Source organism: Tenrec ecaudatus, chromosome 12, assembly GCF_050624435.1.
Source record: "Tenrec ecaudatus isolate mTenEca1 chromosome 12, mTenEca1.hap1, whole genome shotgun sequence".
NCBI lineage: Eukaryota > Metazoa > Chordata > Mammalia > Afrosoricida > Tenrecidae > Tenrec > Tenrec ecaudatus.
The window spans coordinates 87,891,771-87,911,808 of record NC_134541.1 but is presented as its reverse complement, the minus strand read 5'-3'; the positions used below and the strand labels follow the sequence as shown (position 1 = coordinate 87,911,808).

At 41.2% G+C, this 20,038-nt stretch overlaps 1 protein-coding gene across 3 annotated transcripts in view; it reads right to left on the bottom strand.

Annotated features, from left to right (window-relative positions):
* Nucleotides 1-20,038, bottom strand: part of KLHL2 (kelch like family member 2) — a 152,599-nt gene that overhangs the window by 18,285 nt on the left and 114,276 nt on the right. For 2 of the 3 annotated variants that reach the window (XM_075564232.1, XM_075564234.1), the window contains 2 exons: nucleotides 15,190-15,309; nucleotides 3,211-3,360 (listed from right to left, as the gene is read on the bottom strand). In XM_075564232.1, the coding sequence (XP_075420347.1) occupies nucleotides 3,211-3,360; nucleotides 15,190-15,309 (270 nt within the window). The remainder of the gene's footprint in view (nucleotides 1-3,210; nucleotides 3,361-15,189; nucleotides 15,310-20,038) is intronic. The other variant, XM_075564233.1, reaches the window with a different exon arrangement.

The window sequence follows — 20,038 nt, the reverse complement described above, 5'->3', positions numbered from 1 at the left end:
AACAAGGATATTTAGATGAGCTCAAGAAATTGTGCTTAGGGAAAAAACAACAACCAAAAAACAGTGCATGGCTATCATCCAGTAAAAGAGTGACTCAAAACTTAAGACAGTTATTTGTAAAAGCCAGTTGATCTCTTTTGATAACCCTACTAATTATATTAATAAAACAGATCTGGGAAAGTGGGAAGACCTTTTTATATGCAAACTTAATTCTCTCCTTCCACACAGCTTGGATGTTCCTGTGTATGCTGAACAGGTTTAGGAGGGGCTTCCAGACTAGGATGAAGTAGGAAGAAAGGTCTGTAGATCTGCATCCAAAGAAAGACCAGTCCGTGAAAGCCCTATGGATCAGTCTAACTGTGTGGGTGGTTGCTTTGCATCATGGGCCCACTTAATGGCAGCGAACAACAACTTAGTGAAATGTAAGCCAAGTGTATTCTAAGTAGGGAAGTAAGAATGGAGGAGATATTAATTTAAAATACAGAGCCCAAGAAGAAAGAGAAAGAATACTGAAGTACAATAAGAAAGGATAGTTTATCATTATGATCTTTAACTCCAAACAAAGGTGCCTTACACAATCCCAACATTGTTTATTAGGAATGCAAAACTAATGACTGAGCTACAAAGAGAATCCTTCAGGTACATTTAGAGTACATTGTTACTAGTCCACAGAATCAAAGTCTAATAAAAAAGTGTTAAGTCACTGTTAGTGTTGAAATAGCATCAAAATCTTATAATCGTCTCCTCGATATTGCTACCATACTTGCTCCAATTGGACTCAGCGGTGTAAAATGTCTCACTGTTATGAAATATGTCAGCATGAGAAATTAATCTTTCCTTCATTCTTACTTACCTACTCAGAATTGGTTGTGAAAATACCATTCTAAAGTGACAAATGCTGTCCCTAAAAAAGCATTCAACATAAAAGCAACTTTGCAAAATTATGTAGGGATAAATGAACTTTGAGAAAGAATCATGCAAATGGAACATGGAAAAGTCATGCTGATAGATAAGAAGAGAACCTTGATGAATCAGTACACCCATTACCAAAAAAAAATGTTAAAGATCTAATAGTCTAACATCGTTGTAAAGGTCACAAGGTCACCAGAGAAACCCAGAAACAATGGAAATCGAACAGACCACCACATCTCCACAAAAGAGAGGAAATAAATTACTGGATAGGATTTTACTAAGAACTAAGGTTTCTATATTTATTCCAGAAGTTAGATATATATTAATATTTACTCTAAAGGTCTACAATAAAGCTGGTGATAGCAAAGAAAAAGATGTCAGAAGAGGGGCTATACAAGTTAAGAGATTTGTTTAATGTTTTAAGTATTAGAGAGAAAACAAACTATTTAGAAAGATGTTGGGAAGGCAGGCATAAATGAAATGGTAATTAAATTGGCTAAGACTCTGGACATTTTTTAATCCTATTATTTTCAAGAACAAAAGGTGACACAAATAATATGGACAATATGAAGTAATGAAGACTTATAAAGATGGCTACTTATAAAAGCAGGTAAAAGGGCATTAGAAAATGTAAACATTTATAAAACCAGCAGACCCAGATGGCATGCATACTAAGGTGTTAAGGGAACTAGCTAATGTACTTACTGAGCCACTTACAATTATTTTTGAAAAACCTTGGAGAACTGAGGAGAGATCAGAAAACTTTAAAAAGGCAAATACCAATTTTAAAAACATGGTAGGAAGTGAATGCCTTGTAAATACCTTCGTTAAATGACAATTAATTCTTAGTAAGAATTTAGACTATTTTGAGAAAAATATCCATATTTCTAGGGGCCAACAAAATAAGAACGGACTGAGAAATGTTATAAAATTCATGCTAAATATGATTGCATTTGATTCTAAATCTCACTGGATGCTCTATGCCACGTTCCTAAGTTTTTGGCTTGAATTGGAAACATAATCACATGAATTAAAACTTTCTACGAATGGGCCGTATCATCATGTATAGTTTTGCTAAGCTGTCATCAGAAGGCATGGAGGGTGCACTCTAAATTAAAGTATTTACTGTTGATCTAGGAACAAAGTAAATAGCAAACTCACAAAATCTGCGGTTGATTCTATACCACTGTTAGTACTAGGCAAAACAGAAAAACAATACCAATACAGATTTGAAGCAATTGAAAATGTAGACTCCAGAAATAAAACTTGGAAAATATTAAATAAAGGTATTAAATAAATGTAAAAGCATCACTTAATGGAAAAGATTGAGAACAATAACTGAAGATGAAAGATAAAAAACAATGAATATCAGATTAGTTATTTTTTAATCCATCATTGCCCCAGATATAAAAGTAATAATAAATAACTAAAAGCATTCTGGTAAGACCACACAGAGAGTGGTCATGAAAGCACTGGTTGTAGTATTGTAAAGGTGCAATCACAGCAGATGGAATTGCAAAAAGATAAATGAGGGGTTATTTTGAAAGAAAATTAATTCAGTAAAACATGAATTGTTTCAATTTTAAAAAGAGGGTGATACTTAAACCTTTGCACATGAAAACAGGAACACTGATGAAATGGGAAGACATGGAAATCTGAAATGGCTACATACAATATGTGTATGAAACATCAAATAGTAGACAGTAGCAAGGCAGTGTATTGAACAAGCAATTCTATTATCCTTAGTTCTAATATGTACTTCTGTGAACTACTGAGTTTCCAATTACATAAACACCTAAATGACAAAAAAAACCCTTTCTACCTAATCTGACCATATTCTTTCTATTAGAACTAGAATCCGGGGGTTTTGTAACTCATTATGCGTTCAACTACTATCTGCACGGTTGGAAGCCTGAACTCACCCAGGGCCAAAAAAAAAAAGAGGCCTGTTTGCTTACAAAAGGTCCCAGAGCCTTGAAAACCCTATTCTGTAAACATAGCTCACCAGAGTCAAATGGACTCAATGGCAACTTCAATTTTTATTATAACTGGAGCTGACCAAACTCCTAAAGGACAAAAACCACTTATGAAGATTAAATGAACCAGACAACTGCTACCTGTGATAGTCAAAACAATAGGGAAGTTGAATTCTCTAGCCAACAATGAATTCTTACACACATTCTCTGTGGCCAGGAAATAATATAGCACAGAAATTTTGGAGAGTAAAATTATGAAGTGTTAGTTGCACTATGGGCCATTCAAATGAGGCTAACAATAAGTATAAACAATAGATCCTACTTTGGGAAGGTTCATGGGTGTCCTCAGTCGAGTACGGATACTCTTCATTAATATACGCTGCTCTGTTGGCAGCAAGTGATACTTCATAGCTTCAATGAGGTAATCCTTGCAAGCACTGCTATTTTTGACCAAGGCTTCCTCTTCAACCCTCTGAAAGAAATGAGAATTGCCATATAAGGAAACTACTATTTCATAGTAAAACTGAAAATAAAACAGCAGCAAAGAGGGGAAAAATATCCAACAATCACTATTCTCTCTCATTTAGTGTGGGAGTAACAGGTGTACATAAATATCACTAATAGAAAAATACATTTTATTTTTAATAAAAAAATCTCACTCATTTGACCTACAGGAAAACTACAAGTAATCAAGAGAATTGCAGTGAAAAATTACTGTGTTAGTCTGGGTAGACTAGAAGAAACAAAATTCATAGACACTCATGTTTTATTTATTTATTAACTATTTAAAAAATTTTTAGTAGAATCTTTTTTTATTCAGAAAAAAACACAAAAAACAAAGTTTTCCAACCATACATAGGAGGGATGGGTAGGGGGAGGTGTCTGGGTCAGATGAGGTCAGTATTGGGAACACTGCAGGTGGGAAGCCATTTCATAACAATTCTTGTTTAATCAAACGACATGGACACCTTCTTTGCCCATCAGCAGGGCTAGCGTCTTGGCAGTCATGGTGACAGTGAGACTGAAGGTGGGGGCTCCGCCAGTACTCTTGGTGCGAAGATCCATGGTATATTCCTGGTCCAGCAGCAATGAGTCCCGGATCACAGAACATTCCTGGCCCCCAAGTGTCAGCCCATTCATGAAAAAACTTGACAGGGTTTGCCAACAAGAACTCCAACCTCGGCTGGCGTGATGTTGATGAAGCTACTCCTGGGGACAGCGACCCAGACGGAGGGCGCTGGGCCTATAGCCCATGATGGCTGCGTGCTGACGGTCCCACCTGCCATGAGGGTGTCCGTGTAGGCGTTTTACCCGGCCATGGCATTGCTCCTGGGGCAGCTTCTCGGTGCTTCTGCTCGGGCCATGGGTTGAGCTTGGGCTGCCTTGGGCTGGCGGGCGGGGGGGAAAGGTGGAGAGCTTGGGGAACATGGCTCTGCTAGCTGTGCAGTAGCAGCCCTAGCACTTCGAAACTCATATTTTATGAGAGAGTTTTATATATAGGTTAAGTGTACATTAAGAAAGCATCCCAAGCCAGTGCTGTCCAAGTCCAATAAGTCCAACATTTGCCCATATGTCCAACACCAATCCACAAAATGCTCAATCTCACAAAATACACACAATGACACCGAATGCAGGAGGAAAGCCAATTCAGTGAGTGTGTAAGCATCTCAGCGCTGGCAGGGGTCTCCACGTGGCTTCTTCTGTACCCAGGGCTGCATCAGGGTAGGTCCATGTGGCTTCTACTCAAGGATGTCTCGCAGGAAGTGAGCCTTGCGACCTGAGGCAGAGAACTAGCTAAGACAGCTGCACACTGGTCTGACCATAAGAGAGCAAGAGACCAGATAGGTGAGACTTGGCGAACCATTTATCGCTCTGCCCTTTAATTAATCCCACATATGTTCGTTGGGCAGGTTGGCACAGTAAACCTTAACTATCACAATTATATACTTCAATGTCAACTTTGTTATGATCAGTGTGAGGATGCCATATTTATCAGTTAGCTATAGACACTAACAAGAAAAGCAGAAAAATAAAATGTAAACAGCGAGTCATTCTGGTGGCATAGAAAATAACTCATTCACTGTTGACTTGGCTCTAACTTATGGTAATTCTATGTCAGAGTAGAACTATGATCTGTAAAATTTTTGATGACTGACACTGTCAAACTTTTCTTTTCAGATTCCTCTGGGAGTACTTGAACTACCAACCTTTCAGTTAGCAGTCAAGAACATTAACTATTTATAATACCCAGGGCCTCCTATTAAAGATACTTTTAAAAACACACGTAGGCACTTATCTGGCTAGACCAGAGGATGTATACTGATACAGATAGGAACTTGAAACACAGGGAATCCAGGACATCTGAACCCCTCAGGACCAGTGGTAAGTGGCTATACTGGGAGGGTGGAGGGAAAGTGGGGTAGAAAGGGGGAACCGATTACAAGGATCTACATATAACCTCATCTCTGGGGGATTGACAACAGAAAAGTGGGTGAAGGGAGACGTTGGACAGTGTAAGACATGACAAAATAATATAATAATTTATAAATTATCAAGGGTTCATGGGGGTTGAGGAGCTGATACCAAGGGTTAAGTAGAAAGCAAATGATTTGAGAATGATGATGGTAACAAATGTACAAATGTGCCTGACACAATGTATGTCTGTATGTATTGTGATAAAAGTTGTATGAGTCCCCAATAAAATGATTTTTTTAAAAAAGGAAACATCCAAAAGAGTACTAAAACAAACAAACCAACAAACACACATGTAGGCAAACAAAACATCCAAGGGAAAGATTAAAAACATTTAAAATAATGTTCCTCTATCTGGAGGAAAAACAACGGGACTGACAGTTCCGGGGAGATATGGGATAGGGGGAAGTGAGGGGTAAGGAAGTGGTGTTAACAAACCCAGGGACAAGGGAACAACAAGGGATCCAAATTGGTAGGTGAGGTGGGAGTGGCAGGACTGGTAGGGAATGATCAAGGGTAAGGTAATGAAGAAATATAGCTGAAACTCAGGTGGGGACGGAGCATGATAGTGGGACAGGAGGAAAGCCAAGGGAAATAGAGGAAAGAGCTAGGAGGCAAAGGGCATTTACAGAGGTCTAGACAAAGACATGTACATATGCAAATATATATGAGGATGGGGAAATAGATCTATGTGCCTATATTTATAGGTTTAGTATTAAGGTGGTGGAAAGTTCTTGGGCCTCTACTCAAGCACTCCCTCAAATGCATGAATACTTTCTTCTATTAAATTGGCATTCTGTGATGCTCACCCTTCTGACACAACCGCTGAAGCCAAAGCAGGTGAATAAGCAAATGTGGTGAAGAAAGCTGATGGTGCCCGGCTATCAAAAGAGATAGCGTCTGGGGTTTTAAAGGCCTGAAGATAAACAAGCGGCCATCTAGCTCAGAAGCAACAAAGCCCACATGGAAGAACACACCAGCCTGTGTGATCACGTGGTTCCGAAGGGATCAGGCATCAAAGAACAAAATATCATATCATTGGGTGCACACCTCCATGGTACGATCACTGAAGACAAACAGGTGCATAAGCAAATGTGGCGAAGAAAGCTGATAGTGCCCAACTATCAAAAGAGATAAGGTCTGGGGTCTTAAAGGCTTGAAGGTAAACAGGCGGCCATCTAGCTCAGAAGCAACAAAGCCCACATGGAAGAAGTACACCAGCCTGTGCGATCACGAGGTGTCAAAGGGATCAGGTATAAGGCATCATCATAAAAAAAAAAATCTTACCATAGTGAATGAAAGATGAAGTGCAGAGTGGAGACCCAAAGCCCATTTGTCGGCCACTGGAGATCCCCTCACAGAGGGGTCTAGGGGAGGAGATGAGTCAGTGAGGGTGCGATGTAGCACTGATGAAGAATACAGCTTTCTCCCAGTTCCTAAATGCCCCCCCCCCAACTACCATGATCTGAATTCTACTTTGCAAGTCTGGATAGAGCAGAGGATGTACACTGGTGCATACAGGAGCTGGAGGCACAGGGAATCCAGGGTGGATGATACCCTCAGGACCAGGGCTGTGAGGGGCGAAACTGGGAGGGTAGAGGGTGAGTGGGTTGGAAAGAGGGAACAGGATCTACAAGAGGGATTACAAGGATCTACATGTGGCCTCCTCCCTGGCCGACGGACAACAGAAAAGCGGGTGAAGGGAGACACCAGACAGGGCAAGATATGACAAAATGATGATTTGTAAATTATCAAGGGCTCATGAGGGAGAGGGGAGCGGGGAGTGAGGGTAAAAAAAGAGGACTTGATGCAAAGGGCTTAAGTGGAGAGCAAATGCTTTGAAAATGATGAGGGCAAAGAATGCACAGATGTGCTTTACACAATTGATGTATGTATGGATTGTGATAAGAGCTATATGAGTCCCTAATAAAATATTTTTAAAAATTAAAAAAATTAATGTTCCTATTCTACAAATACATTTTCCTACTTCTGGATTGCATTGAGTAAACTTGAGTCTGACTTGAACTGACACAATAGCTGTAACAATGAACTTAAGCATAGAAATATTTCTGAGAAGAGTATAGCATTGGGCAATGTTTCATTCTTGTAGACTGGTTGCTAGGTGTCTCAAAAGACTTGATGGCATTCAATAACATTAAAAATCCGTATTACTCTTTCAACACCGTGATGACAGCAGGTGCTATTGAACTGCTTCCAACTTACAGTGTACAAAGAGTGAAATAGCATCTGGCCCTGTGCCTATTTCACAATCATTGCTGTGTTTGAGCCCACTGTTGAATCAGCTGCCTCAGTTACTTCACTGAGGGGTTTGCTGAACGTCCACCATGCATTACATCTGTCCTTCAGTGACTAGCTTCTCCTGATTACAGGACTAATGTACCTGAAGTGAAATCTTGCCCCTTTATTTCTAGGAGCATGCTGGCATTCTTACTTCAATATTGATGTGTTTATTCCAATTCTTCTCCTTTCTCCTTTGATTGTCCTGCTTTTGTATACATTTGAGGTGACTAAAAATATCATGGCTTAGGTCAGGAGGACCTTAAGTCTTTCAAAATGAGAGCTTTGCTTTGTAACACATTTGAGATGGTCTTTTGCAATATGTCATTTGTCCGATACAATATGCCATTTCTTCACGGCTATTTCAATGGGTTATGTGAATCTAAGTAAAATGAAAACCCCGACAACTTCAATCATTTCAACACTTGTAATGATGCTTATTTGTTTAATTGTGAGAATTTTTTTTATGTTGAGGTACAATCCATGTGGAAGGCTAAAATAAACAGTTAGTGCTTCGAGTGTGCTTTGCCTTCAGTGAGGTTGTGTTATCTGCATATTACAAGTGATTAATGAATCTTTCTCCAACTCTAATCCGACCTTCTTCTTCACATAGGCCAAAACCCAACATTAAAAAAAATGAGGGCTCTCCCTCCACGTGGACCATCATGCGGTGCAGAGGTGAGCATGCTACCATGAAGTGTGTCTGACTCCCATTTATTTCAAGACTTCTATCTCTCATGCTCTCTATAACTTTACTATGATCTTTACTTAGTATCGCTGTACAATTGCGCCTACCAGACCCGTAATGATGTGTTGGGGCTGGCTTCCCCTGACATATGGCGCCCATTACGTGGGGCCCTGTAGGAAAAGAACTCTTTTAAGTTATATCCCGTGTAACAATTGTATGGCCTCATCGGACAGTGAGGGTGAATCGGGACATTTTTGTAGTTTACTTTTTAAGTGTGTTTTTTAGTCCGAGTGAGATATGGGTCAGGCAAAGAGCAAAGATACAGAGTATGGTATCACTCTTTGCCACCTCTCGAAGAAACAAAATGTAAGGGTAACAAATAAGAAAATGAAAGTGTTTCTTCAATTGGTAAAGAAATTTAATCCTTCTTTTCTGGAGTCAGGAACCTTCGATATGGAGATCTGGGAAAAGGTAGCCATTAACTTAAGAAAAACTCACAGGGAAGGACAGAGCATACCCATGGAGACCTGGGGTCTGTGGGTGCAGATTAAAGCAGTGTTGGAAGGCCTGCAAGGTGAGAGAGCAAAAGATGAAGACCAGCAGAGTAGTGAGAAACCTCTAAGCTACACAGACTTAAATCAGGTGAGAAGCAGGCAGAATGAGTTTCAGGCAGATGAGAAGATTTTAGATGTAGCTGAGGAGGTGAAGTTTGAATCAGGAGATAGCTCAGGGAATCACAACACTATCAAGCAAGCCAGTGCTGGAGGAGAAGAGATTAGATCCAAAGGAATGCAAATACAGAGATTTAACCTAGCAAGTGAGTTTGGGAAAGTGAGAGGCAAAGCACCTTTGCTCTCACGTGTGGAGAAGTGTATAGCTCAAGAAGCAGACTTAGAATTCAGAAGAGCTTATCCCGTTAGAATTATAGACAGGGAGCTCAATGAGCAGCACCCGAAGGGAGTCAAGAAAGGCAATACACTGCCTTTCCCTTTAAGCTACTGAAAGATCGTAAGCAGGCAGTCAACGATTATGGTCCAGACTCACATTTTGTAATCAGCATGGTAAGGGCCTTAGCAGAGTCCGAGAGCTGGACACCTACAGACTGGAGAGTTGTAGTGAAAACTTGCCTTTCCTCTTCAGAATCCTTGCAATATCAAGTGCTGTGGAAGGAAGCAGCCCTTGCACGAGCACGCAAGAATGCTGAGGATGGGATAGATATAGGGATTCATCAATTACTAGGAGATGAGAATTATATTACAGTTGAGTCTCAACTACAGTTTACTGAACAGACAATAGGACAGATACGTGAAGTTTGCTTAAGTGCCTGGGAAAAGATAATCCATCAGAAGAGAGAATGCCAAGTTACACAGCTATAAGACAATGGAATGATGAGCCTTATGCTGACTTTGTGTCCTGACTGGAAGATGCTATTTCCAAATGTGTGAATAATGTGCAGGCAGTAAGAAACCAAGTGCATAAGCTATCTTATGATTTCTCTAATAAGCACTGTAAAAATGCCTTGTGCCCCTACAGGGAACAGGGCACGTTGCTGGATTATCTTAGGGTATGAAAGAGTGTAGAGGCAGAGGAACACAAGGCAGACCTCATGGCAGCGGCCTTGGCAAATTGTATCAGACCTAGGAAAGAGTGCTTTAGTTGTGGAAAGACAGGTCATCTTCAAAGAAAGTACAGACAGCACAGGCCGATCAGCCTTGCCGTGAAAAGCAAACTGCGGCCTGCGCCGGAGCATGGGCCACCTAATTGCGGTTTAAAAGAACCTGAACTCTGCCCCCCCCCCCCCCCCCCCCCCCCCCCCCCCCCCCCCCCCCCCCGCTGTAGGAAGGGAACTCATTGGGAGAGCCAATGTCATTCAAAATTCAACAGTGAAGGGTTGCCATTAGCAAAGGCTTCCCAGCGGGGAAAATAGAGGAAGGAGCTTCATCCAAGTCCCGCCTAACAGAGAGCAGAAGGCAAGGTCTCTGCCCAACCCAGCAAGAGAATCTTTGATTGGCAGAGATGGCAGGTATCTCCCAGCCTCACGGCAGGAGACCAGACCTAGCCAAACCAGCAAACTCTTTCTGCCTGCTTCTCACCTGATTTAAGTCTGTGTAGCTTAGAGGTTTCTCACTACTCTGCTGGTCTTCATCTTTTGCTCTCTCACCTTGCAGGCCTTCCAACACTGCTTTAATCTGCACCCACAGACCCCAGGTCTCCATGGGTATGCTCTGTCCTTCCCTGTGAGTTTTTCTTAAGTTAATGGCTACCTTTTCCCAGATCTCCATATCGAAGGTTCCTGACTCCAGAAAAGAAGGATTAAATTTCTTTACCAATTGAAGAAACACTTTCATTTTCTTATTTGTTACCCTTACATTTTGTTTCTTCGAGAGGTGGCAAAGAGTGATACCATACTCTGTATCTTTGCTCTTTGCCTGACCCATATCTCACTCGGACTAAAAAACACACTTAAAAAGTAAACTACAAAAATGTCCCGATTCACCCTCACTGTCCGATGAGGCCATACAATTGTTACACGGGATATAACTTAAAAGAGTTCTTTTCCTACAGGGCCCCACGTAATGGGCGCCATATGTCAGGGGAAGCCAGCCCCAACACATCATTACGGGTCTGGTAGGTGCAATTGTACAGCGATACTAAGTAAAGATCATAGTAAAGTTATAGAGAGCATGAGAGATAGAAGTCTTGAAATAAATGGGAGTCAGACACACTTCATGGTAGCATGCTCACCTCTGCCCCGTGCTTGGGTTCAAAGTATTTCCCACAGCCTGGGTTCTAGCCTAACAGTGCTGCTCATTATCACAATTTTTGTCCTGGCGATCACGTGTTGCTTCTATAGAAAGCTAAGGCGTATGAAGGAGAATCACCCGGCCTCTATGGCACTTCTGAAGTTCGTGCATAAGGCAAATACCTTGAGGAGCAGAGAACAGGAAGAGAGTGTTTAAGGATGAATCCTCCATTGTCTCGCAAAGGAGCCTGGAAGGCTAGGTTTCTAGTGGTAGAGAGGGGGACCCCTACCCTTGTAATAGGTAAGTCCTAATCACATTCTCATGGCATTGTTCCTCACTTTACCCTCCTATATGGTGCTGCTCTGAGGTTGTCTCTTACAAGCACATAGCTGGTTGCTGTGTGGCCGGCAGCTTTAACTATAGAAGCAGACAGCATATTTGGCTCTATTTCTTCCCGCTGCGGTATCCAATCTCTCATGCCTTCCTCCAATAGTAGATGGACATAGGGAGACTTTATCCTCCATGCCTGGATTCAAGATGTTTCTATTAAGCCTGAATTTTTGGCTATATTAATTGGATCATGGAGTTTTGCCTTGACATCTTTTAATGTATAGAAAATAACCATGTAGCCACTGTGGCTCTTTTGAATTTTATGTATAAAACAAAAGGGGGAATTGTGGGATACAGAAGGATTTCTCCCAAGCTGTCTCCCCCAAATATATGCCAGACAGCTGCTTGGGAATGACTATACTTGGAGGTCATCAGAAATAGGTCAGGGGTTATTCTCCCTGAGAGCTATCAACCATCTAGAGCAAGCAGTCACCACTGTTTATCCCACAACAAGTAGGGCCCACTCCCTTCTGATAAGGATAGTAGTTGTCTGTTTCCTTGTAGGAGACCCCAGAGAGGTCAAACCCGCCCAAGGATGATCAAGGTTAGGTCGCCATCTTGGATCTAGGGTCCGCCCATCTTGTCACATGTATACCCCCAATCCCTCTTTCTATTGCATGTATGGCCCTAGACCATCCCTTCTGATTACTGTATTACCTATAGTACAGTCCCTTCCTGTGATGTATGTCCTCACCTGTAATTAGGGGGCTTGCATGTCCCCAGAGAAGATAAATAGCCTGGGCTAGCATTAAATTTCTCTCTCCCTCCACGTGGACCATCATGCGGGGCAGAGGTGAGCATGCTACCATGAAAAAAAAAATGAGGAGCTGATACCAGGGACTCAGGAAGAAAGCAAATGTTTTGAGGATGATGGCAACAAATGTACAAATATGCTTGACACCGTGGATGTATGTATTGATTATGATAAGAGTTGTATGAGCCCCAATAAAATGATTTTAAAAAAAGCAACCAACATTATGTGCTAAGCACAAAGACTAATTAAGTATGGTAAAAGGATACCACACTGAGGCAAACTTCACTGGTTTTAAACCACTCCAACCTACTCACCACTCCCAATGAGTCAATTTTGTCTGAGTGACCCCTTACACCTGAGCAAAATTGCTCCCTAGGGCTATTGGTCTTTATGTAAGCAGACAGCCTCAGCTTTCTCTCTAGGAGTGACTAGTGGGTCACTCTAGACCAGGGGTTCTCAATCTTCCTTATGCCATGACTCTTTCATACAGTTCCTCAGGTTATGGTGACACCCCAAGCATAAAATTATTTTTGTTGCTACTTCATCATTCAATTTGCTACTGTTATGAATCGGGTGACCCCTGTGAAAGGGTCGTTCGACCCCAAAGGGATGGTGACCCACAGGGTGAGAACTGCTGCCCTAGCTCTGGTGGCAATCAGCCAAATGCTGTTAACCATTGCACCACCAGGGCTCCTCTAAACTGAGAGAGCACCTTGTTCTGCTGGGACAGTTCCTCTTGGTCTCTATATAGGTGTCACATGTGCACAATTATGTACTCTGGAACTTCCATTTTCATGTTACCTGCAATTTGTAATGATCCACACAGTTGAATAACTTTGCATGGTTAAGAAAATGCAGTAGATATCCTTCTGATGTGTTCTCCTTTCATCCAAAAGCCATCTGATATCAGCAATGATATCCCTTTTTTCTCATCCTTTTCTGAATCTGGCTTGAAACGGTTTTTATATTTTCTTCAGCAAAACTTTGTTTTGCGGCATAAAGAATATTGTTCCACAATCCCCACATTCTGCTGGGTCATCGTTCTTTAAAATGGGCACACTGAAGGATTCTTGCAGTTGGTTGGGCTGGCTGCGGTCTTCCATACTTTTTGGCCTGGATAAATAAGTGGCTCCAGCATGACATCCATTTGTTAAAAACATCAACTGGTGTTCTGTGAAGTCCTGGGGGGTTACTTTTGCTTATGCCTTTAGTACAGATTGAACTTTTTCCTTAAACACTATCAGTACTACTTGATTTTATGCTTGATCATATGCTACCTCCTGAAATCAAATTCTTTTTGGTACATTTTTTGTATCTCCCTTGCTATACCTGACTTCAAAGGCAAATTTGGTTTTTTAAGTTTTTAAAAAGCAGAGGACCAATCAGTATACAGATCATAACAAATACTGGGGTTTCAAATAACTTAATATGCCCAGTTCTATTCTCTTAATATAGAAGAGTGTCCTTAGTTTCAGTTATAAAGATACTGAAATGTTCCAAATATTAAAAAAGTAAATAAATAAAAAAGGTTCAAAAGACCTTTCAAAAATTCTAAAGTAAAATTAAAGAATATTTCGTTCAAATCTCTCAATTCCATTTCTGCAAGAAAGTCGAGAGAGGCTCTTTGGCCTGCCTGGTGGGTTACACAGTGGTTGTTAACTGAAAGGCCAGTAGTTCAAACAGACCAGTTGTTTGTTCCAAGGGAAAAAGTTGAGGCCATCTGTTCCTGTAAAGATTTAAGGGTCACAGAACAAAATCATACCAAATGTGTATTGGTGGGGGTCGGGCATGGAGTGAAGAACCAAAGTCTATCTGTAGACAATTGGACATCCTCTCACAGAGTGGTCACAGAGAATAGATGAGCCAGTCAGGGTAAAACACACTTTCCTCTAGTTCTTTGGTGCTTCCTTCCCCCCACTATCATGACCTCAATTCTACCTTACAAATTGGATTAGACCAAAACATACACAGTGCTTCAGATAAGAGCCTGCAACACAGGGAATCCAGGCTAGATAAACCCCTCAGGCCAACAAGGAGAGTAGAGAGACCAGAAGGATTAGGGGAGGGTCGGGGGAGAAAGGGGAAATAGATCACCAGGATCAGTTTATAACCCCTTCTCAGGAGGATGGACAATGGAAAAGTGGGTGAAGGGTGATGGAGGATAGCATAAGATATAAAAGTAATAATCTATAACTTATCAAGGGTTCGTGAGGGAGGGTGGGTGGGGGAGGAGGGAGAAGAGATGGAGAGCTGATATCAAGGGCTCAAGTGAGAAGAGAATGCTTTGAAAATGATAATGGCAGCCTATGTGCAAATGTGCTTGACACACTGGATGAATGTATGGATTGTGAAAAGAGATGTAAGAGCCCCCAATAAAATCATTTAATAAAAAAAGAAAAAGATTTAAGGGTCACCACAGAGTCAGGACTGACTCAATGGCAATGAGTTTGGGTTTTTTTTTGTTTTAAATTAAAGAGAAAAGGTAGCAGTGATGTATCTATTTATTATGCATATCTATATATTTTTGTATAGTTGAATCGTAACAGCAGTTACTCAGTGACACACGTTGTCAAGCACTCAACTACTATCCCAAAGGGTCCCAAACTGAATCCAACCAGAGGTCCCTTGACAACGGGTCTAACAACCTACCTCCAAAAGAGCACAATCATGGGAAACCTTATGAAATGCTGATTTGCTCTGCATGAGTAAGAACTGACTGGGTAAGCTCTACTCCTTGCTCAGCCATGTCAGATACAGAGACTGCAAACAAATTTTAACAATAATGAGCACCTTCAGAGGGGAGCAGATGGCAGAGAATACAGGGGTATTTACTGCCCTTAATCCTCCACCCCTTGGCTCTGCATTCTGTAGCTCTTATCACTGTGGAAAAGAGTTTCATGACTCAATGATAGCTATGGATACTCATATGTTTTTGTATTGTTTGTATAAACTTACCTGAACTAAATATTCCCGAGGAAGCAAGGGTAACCGTACATGTTCCATCAGTCGAGCCATAAACTCTTGCCTTATGTCCTTGTCGTGGTTCACCCAAGCAATTACTGCTTCAAATACCTTCTCGAAAATATGGGGAAAAGGAAAATAAGTTAACAAGTTATGTAGCAAGGCACCTAGATAAACTATGAGACTATTTTTTACTCTGCAACTAAGACATTTCACATTTAATCTGTGATCCAATTTGTTTGAAGTGACTTACAGAAATGTTTACAAAATCCAATGTGACAGTTACATAATCTGTCAAATTGCGAGGGGATGAAGTCTAGCCTGTCAATCAGGTCACAGCCAATGAGGCTTCTGTGTGGGCATGGCCTTGTTTTGAGGATTCTTGGAACTGCTGTCTTCCTCCCTGGAGGTGAGACATACTCTTTCCCTGTGAGAAATTGTTGTTGACAAGCTACATGGAGCTATGCTGATGGTAGCCAGAACCTTTGAGCTGGAGGAGCCACGTGAAGACCCACGCCAGTGCTAAAATGCTTCCACCGCCACTGGATCCACATGATTTTCTACCTACTGGCCTGTGAATGATCTTCCTGTGCTCAGTGTCATTGCATGTGTTGCATTAGTCTGAAGCGGAATTTACAGACTGGCATTGGACATATGAGCTAATATCAGACTTATAGAATTGATCTGGACTGATGTTTTCTTAATAGACAATTACTGTTTTATATAAAGCGCTTTCTGATACACATGTCTCCCTGGACTTGTTTCTTTACTCAACCCAAATTAACATGCCCAATTTAGTTTTTACTAAGTATCCAAAACAAGAAACCAAACCCACTGCCACTGAGTCCAAGTCCAACTCACATTGCCCCTTCTAAAGGTCTTCTGGGGCTATAAATCTTTACTAGTGGAGATAGGATAGCTTCATCTCTCACAGATCAGCTGATGAGTTTGGACTGCTGGCCTTGAAGTTAGAAGTCCATAGCTTCCACAGCAGAGCTACCAGGGTCCTTGGAATTAACCTACTGTATTTATTCGAATATAAGCCGACCCAAGTATAAGGCAAGGTACCCAATGATTACCTGGGAAACCAGAAAAACTGATTGACTCGAGTATAAGTCTAGGGCAGAAAATGCAGAAGCAGCTGGTGAGTTTCAATAATCAAAACAAATGGAAATAAAATTACTAAAAATTGAGACATCAGTGGGGTAACGTATTTAAATATTTATTTTAAATAAAAACATAAATAAAAGGACAAGTCATTTAATATTAGTAAACCAGCACAGTATGTGGAAAATAGGTTCAATAAAAACAATAAGGTATCAACAATGATACCTTAAGAGTACTATTCCCTGAGCTCAATCAGCAACCATGCTAAAATGTAGAGTTAAAATCCTTCAAAACTGGATTCCTCATCAACATCCGTATCCCAATGCAGAACTTCAGCTGGTGTGAGGTCATCATAGATGCTGTCCTCACTGAGATCGCCATCATCACCATCACTGCTGTCATTTTCATACAAAGCACAGTCTTCACTGCTATCCATAGCATTACTAATACGACATTTCTGGAAGGCACGTCACACCATGTATTCTGGAAAGTCTTCCCATGCATCTCGAACCCACTTTGTTACAACTCTATGCCAGGCTTCATGAGATTTCTTCCTTTTTGTTAGTCGGGCTTGACATCCATTCATGCCACATCCTTCGCACATGGTCTTTAAAAGGCTTATACAAAGATATATCCAGAGGCTGCAGTACAGATGTAAGCCCACCTGGAATAATGGCTAAAGTAACTTTACTACATTTTGCCAAATTTTTTATGTCATCCGATAGGTGGGATCTGAGCATATCCCAAACAAATCATGATGGCATTTTCTTTAAGGCTGCTCATGGTCGTCGGTTCCAAATTTCTTCCAGCCATTTTTTGGTTCCGTCTTCATGTACCCAGCCTTTAACAAGTACATGCACAATTCTTGGTGGGAAATTGATCTTTTTAGGCAAGATCTTTCTTTTAAAAATAATGACAGGATGCAGCTTTGTTCCATTAGCCAAACATGATAGAACAACTGTAAAGTGTTTTTTTTTTCATTTCCTGTGGTTCTGAGAAAAATGTTTTTTTTTTTCTCCTAAACTTGCCACAGTTCTGTTGCTTGGAAGATCAAAAGTCATGGTAGTTTCATCCATAGTCCCAATATCTGCCAGGTCATAATTATAAATCCTTCTTTGTTTTATAGTAAATGACTGGAATGACATAATTTTTTCTTCAAGGTCTTGTGACAAGTTCTGGGAAATCTTTGTTCTTTTTCTCAAACATAGGCGGCCAAACCTATTCATGAAACAGGTATACCATCCTCCTGACGCAGCAAATTTTTCAATGCCTGGTGCTTTATATTTGTCATCCTTAGCCATTTGTAGAGCACATATGCGATTCCCATGTGTGTTACATAGTAACCATTTTGACGACACTCCATAACCCATTTATGCAATTCACTCTCTAGTGCCCCATAAAAAGACGTAAAACCACGACAAGCTTTTTTAGCGTTTGGTATCTGTTCCAAGTCAGCCTTCATTTTCCGCCACTCCCTCACTTGCTTTTCGTCAACACAGAGTTCCCTACTTGCAATACTGTTATTGCTCCCTTCTGCTCTTGACACAACCTTCATTTTGAAACCAGCCTCATATGGCCAGCATTTTTGTTTTGGTTCAAGAGTATCCATTTCTAATAGGATAAAAAAACAAGACTTTGAAAAAGAACTTTCATGGTTAATGCCCCCCGCCACCCCCCTCCCACGCAAAGTGTTAGGCAGGAAGGCGGGAGGGGAGGGGGTGGAGTCCGTGCGGGCAGGGGATGCAGGATATGAATTAACACAGAGACCTGAGGGGAGAGACGGAGCGCAGCCACAGATACATCCTTACCAGTTCAGGTGCTGGCGTAAGTGAATTATGACGGGTGCTTCTGCAAATTGGAGCCGTCCACGTCATAGGATGGCTCTGATTAGTTAGATGTGAGTAAACAAACATTCAAAGTCCTGCAGTGTCAGTGGGGCTTTGAATGAACAGCGGAGAAAGGGCAGTCACCCGCGAGATAACGGGTGCTAGTCCGTTACCTCAGGGGGGCCGCAGCGAGATGTTACACCTCGCTGGGGTAACACTGACCCATGTATAAGTCGAACCTCAGTTTTTCAGCACATTTAATAAGCACTTATCAATTACAAAAGGAGCTCTAGTGGCATAGTAATTGCACACTGGGCTGCTAGCTGAAAGGTCAACAGTTTGAAACCACAACCTGCTCCTTGGGAGAAAGATGAGATGTTCTGTTCTTGCAAAGTTACAGTTTCAGACACTTAAAGGAGGGGCAGTTCTACTCTGTTCGATAGGGTGGATATGAGTTGGCATTGACTTGATGGCAAAGAGTTTTGTTTCTTTTGGCACCAAGAGCATATAACACTGGGGGTATAGTGATTACCTGCTGGACTGCTAACCTCGAGGTTAGCAGGTTGAAACCACCAGCCACTCCTCAGGAGAAAGACAAGGGTTTCTACTTCTGTAAAGAGTTATAGTCTTGCTATGAGTCAAATTCGACTTGATGGCAGTAAATTTGGATTTTAGTTTTACCAAGTAAATGATCTAATCCTAAACTTGAATTTCAGTTATGATAATATGATGACATTTGATCTGTTTCATGTGGATAACCTTTTAAAGTCTACATAGTTCTACTTACCTAGATATTAAAATTTTTATTACTGTGATTTGGGTGCTAGTTCACAAAGCAAATTAGTTGTCTATTCAACAAATCATTAAGATTCCTGACACTGGTCTTAAAGGCTTGAAGATAAACAAGTGGCCATCTAGCCGAGAAGCAACAAAGCCCACATAGAAGAAGCACACCAGCCTGTGTGACCATGAGGTGTTGATGGGATCTAAGACCCAGAACAAAATCATACCCAATATGAAGCGGGTGGGGGGGGGCATGGAGTGGAGACCCAAAGCCAATCTGTAGACAATTGGACATCTCCTCACATAAGGGTCACAAGAAAGAGATGAGCCAGCCAGGGTGCAGTATAGCACCAATGAAATACAACTTTCCTCTAGTTCTTTGGCCCTTTCATCCCCTCACTATCATGACCTCAATTCTGCCTTACAAATCAGATTAGACCAGAACATGCACACTGCAACAGATAAAAACCTGCAACACAGGGAATCCAGGATAGAAAAACCCCTCAGGGCCAACAAGTAGAGTAGAGAGACCAGGAGGAATAGGGGAGGGTTGGGGAAGAAAGGGGTAGTCGATCACAAGGCTCAACGGGTGACGAAAAGTAAAGTGGGTGAAGGCAAAAGATGATGATGTGAGATATGCAAATAATAAACTTTAACTTATCAAGGGTTCATGAGGGAGGGCATACAAGGGAGGAAGGAGGAAAACGAGGAGCTGATATTAAGGGCTCAAGTAGAAAGAAAATGCTTTGAAACTGATGATGGCAGCATATGTACAAATGTGCTTGACACAATGGATGAATGTATGGATTGTGATGGGAGATGTTAAGAGCCTCCAATAAAAATATTTAATAAAAATTTTTTTAAAAAAGGATCCTGACACTGAAATGCCCACAACCTAACAATATTCAGCCCACTTCCTCCCCCTGTTTACCATTCCCTTTGGGGATTTTTTTCTATCCCCTTTCTACCTCTGGGAAAATGTCTTTTTGAACTGTTCAGGCTGATTGTTCTTAAGTGTTCTTAAGTACAAGCCTCTGGGATATTATTGTATACCTTATAAGTTTGACTAGCATTTGGCTGAAACTGTGCCAAAGGGGTAAATTCAGTTCCAGGAAAGAAAGATCTCA